At 32.6% G+C, this 3,354-nt stretch overlaps 1 protein-coding gene across 1 annotated transcript; it reads right to left on the minus strand.

Moving 5' to 3' along the window:
• Window positions 1-946: 946 nt before the first annotated feature.
• Window positions 947-2,009, minus strand: LOC105192069 (putative nuclease HARBI1). The gene is given in 3 exon segments (XM_025299342.1): window positions 947-1,377; window positions 1,452-1,738; window positions 1,804-2,009. Coding segments are annotated over 3 exon segments (924 nt in total).
• Window positions 2,010-3,354: the final 1,345 nt, after the last annotated feature.

Consider the following 3,354-nt stretch of genomic DNA (forward strand, 5'->3'; position numbering starts at 1 on the left):
GAGCACAAATGATGCACCACGTTCAGGAAGGCCAAATGAGGCAGTTACTCCAGAAAACATCCAGAAAATCAGTGAAATCGTGTTGAATGACCGCAAAATGAAATTGAGTGAGCTAACTAACATCATATAGGCATCTCAAAGGAACGCGTTGGTCATATCATTCATGAATATTTACATATGAAAAAGCTTTGCGCGCGTTGTGTGCCGCGTTTTTTGACAATTGAGCAAAAAGCGGAACGTGTTCGACTTTCAAAGCAAAATCTGGCCCTATTTAACCGCAATAAGAAGGAGTTTTTGCGTCGATTTGTCACAATGGATGAAACATGGATCCATCACTATACACCGGAGTCCTATCGGCAGTCAGCGGAGTGGTTATTGCCTGGTGAAAGCCGTCCGAAGCACCCGAAGACACAACCATCAGCCGGCAAGGTTTTGGCCAGTATTTTTTGGGATGCGCATAACATAATATTCATTGATTATCTTGAACATGGTAAAACTATCAATAAAGAATATTACTGTACATTACTGGATCGATTGGACGACGAGGTCAAGGTCAAACGGCCACATTTGGCAAAGAAAAAAATTGTGTTTCACCAAGACAATGCTCCAGCTCACTCGGCTCGCGATACGACCGATAAATTAAAGAAATTGCGCTATGAATTGGTCCCGCATTCCCCGTATTCTCCAGACCTGGCCCCCAGCGACTATTTCCTTTTTCCCCGACTGAAGCAGTGGCTCGCTGGTAAAAGATTTTACTCGAATGAGGAGGTCAAGTTGGAAACAAATGCCTATTTTGAGGGACTTGACACCGAGCACTATAAGACCGGCATCGAAATGTTAGCGGACCGTTACACTAAGTGCATTACTCTAAATGGAGATTATGTCGAGGCAGAAAACACTTTTTTCATTAAAAAAATCGTTTTTTCATTGTTAAGCCAAAGACTTTTCAGCCCATGTAGTACAATACTGCTGTGGCGACAATAACAGCCATACTCGTTTGTAACTTCAACCGTAGTCCTAAGGACAATATAGGGAAACGTCTTTTCTATACGCCATATTATCGTTCTACAGGATTGCGTGTGCGAATTATTGCCTCATTATATAGTTCTTCGATGTTATTGTGAATATCAAGTAACGAAGTAATGACAAACATTGTATTGGTGTAACCACTGTCTCCAACCAGTAAACTATTACCAAACTTGTTGCTTTCAAGTCGTTCCTTTACTCTCGAATTATTAAATATTGTTTGGTCATGAACTGATCCTGGCCAGCGTGCTACAATATCTAATATTTTAAGATTAGCTGAAGACACTGTTTGCACATTAAGGGAAAAATAACCTTTCCTATTCCTGAATAATAATTCTGCATTCGCTCCACCTTTAAAAGCATTAAAAAAGATAAGAAATATGTATAAAGTATTTATGAAAAAAGTTTACTTAAAAATAATTTACCAGGCGATTGGATCCTAACATATGTGCAATCAATAGCACCAATTATTTTTGGAACTCTTGCTCTGCTATAAAATTCTATTCGAGCCTTATTTATTTCCTCAGCATCAGATGGCATTTTTATATATTGAGGAGCAAGTTGTGCAATCGCAATTGACACTTCTATGACTATCTTGCAAGCAGAACTCTTGCTAACACCTACAAAATCTCCAGCTGCTATTAACATTGTGCCTAATGCATAGTATCTCAAAGTTAATATCAATTTATCGATTGGTCTAATAGCATGATTTCTGAAAAAAATATTTATTAGTTATTATTTTAATTTAGTAATCAATACCAAATTATATGTAGATACCTATCTGTAGGACTTTCTATGACATTTTCTATTTGTTCTAGAATGATCAAAACTGTTTCTTTTTTTAACCGAAATCGTCGAAAAAAGTCCAACTCGTCCCATCTGGCAAAATAATTGATTCTATCTCTTATGATGTATAGTCTTCTTTCCCATTCCAGGAATTCAATAATTTCTTCATCATCATTAATGAAATCGTTTAAATCCATATTGAGAATAATAACTATCTGGGAAAGAAAGTTCATACATTAGTATATAAAATTAGATATGATTATATATAATTATAATTTTTGTTCATATATGGTACATCATATGTACTGTATATGACCATATCTATTATATATGCACATACAGAAAAAAATACTATTAAATGAACAAAGGAAAACATAATTTGATGAAGTTAAACATCATGGGCTACCATAAATATAAGCATTTATTTCATTTACTTCACAACAGCATATTTTTCGATATGGTCATATGTAATTATATATGATTATACATGATCATATATGGACAAAATTCATATTAAAATTTTTTTCCCGAGTAATTATTAAATAATCGTTACACTATATGTTCGTTGTTTAGAGTCGCATCAACACAAAAGTAAGGTTAAGTTTATGTCGCACAGTCACTATATACAGACTGACACATAATCTGGTTACTTTCCGTCTGTCAGTTGTACTTAGCAGACAAAAATTCTGCTAGTTACTTTAACAAACACTTTAACTAACAGTTCATGTGTAACTATTAGTTACCCCGCATTGATAAACATATAACTTACAGTTAGCACTTAACTATTAGTCAAATTTAACTTAACTGAATATTGATAAGCCGGTCCTAAAAGTAATAAATATAACTGAACCTTTTGTGTTGAACTTGAGAATATACTCTAATATATAAAATACATGTGCATGAGATAAGCGACATCGAACTGTCAAGAAAAGGATCTTCAATATTTGATGAAAATGTTACCAACTCAGTACTATTTATAATAATTCAAATGTGTGTAAAAAAGATGTGAAAACCAAATAAAATTACTTTAAAAAAAAAGAAGAAGAAGCTCCAAGTACACACGTTCCAGCGTTTGTTCCGCAAATATACATTTTAAAAAATGTTATAAAAGAATAAGGACCAAGAAAATAATATGGGATGTTATATTTTAAAAATTCCCCAAAAATTATTTCATTGCATGGAAAAAAATATTCAGGAAAAATTATTAATGCAAGTTTGTACAAAAAATGTTACTTTTTAATCTTTTTAAAAAAAAGTAATGAAATCAAAAAGTTACGCCAACTGATAATGCGAAAATATGTTGTGTAAGACATGAAAAACGAAGCAACGAAAGCAAATAAAATTAAAAATAATAAAACAATGAAAAATAAAATTAAGATTTAGACAAAAACATTTGGCGTACCCAAGATGCATTAAAACAAAAGTTGTAATAGATTATACATTTCAATCTTCTAATAATTGCGTTGGTACATTTTATAATTATATAATGGCAATCTATATTTCTAAAAAAAAATTAATATTGAAAGTGTTAACTAAAAAAAA

The sequence above is a fragment of the Harpegnathos saltator genome, unplaced genomic scaffold, assembly GCF_003227715.2.
Source record: "Harpegnathos saltator strain DR-91 unplaced genomic scaffold, Hsal_v8.6 scaffold267, whole genome shotgun sequence".
Classification (NCBI taxonomy): domain Eukaryota; kingdom Metazoa; phylum Arthropoda; class Insecta; order Hymenoptera; family Formicidae; genus Harpegnathos; species Harpegnathos saltator.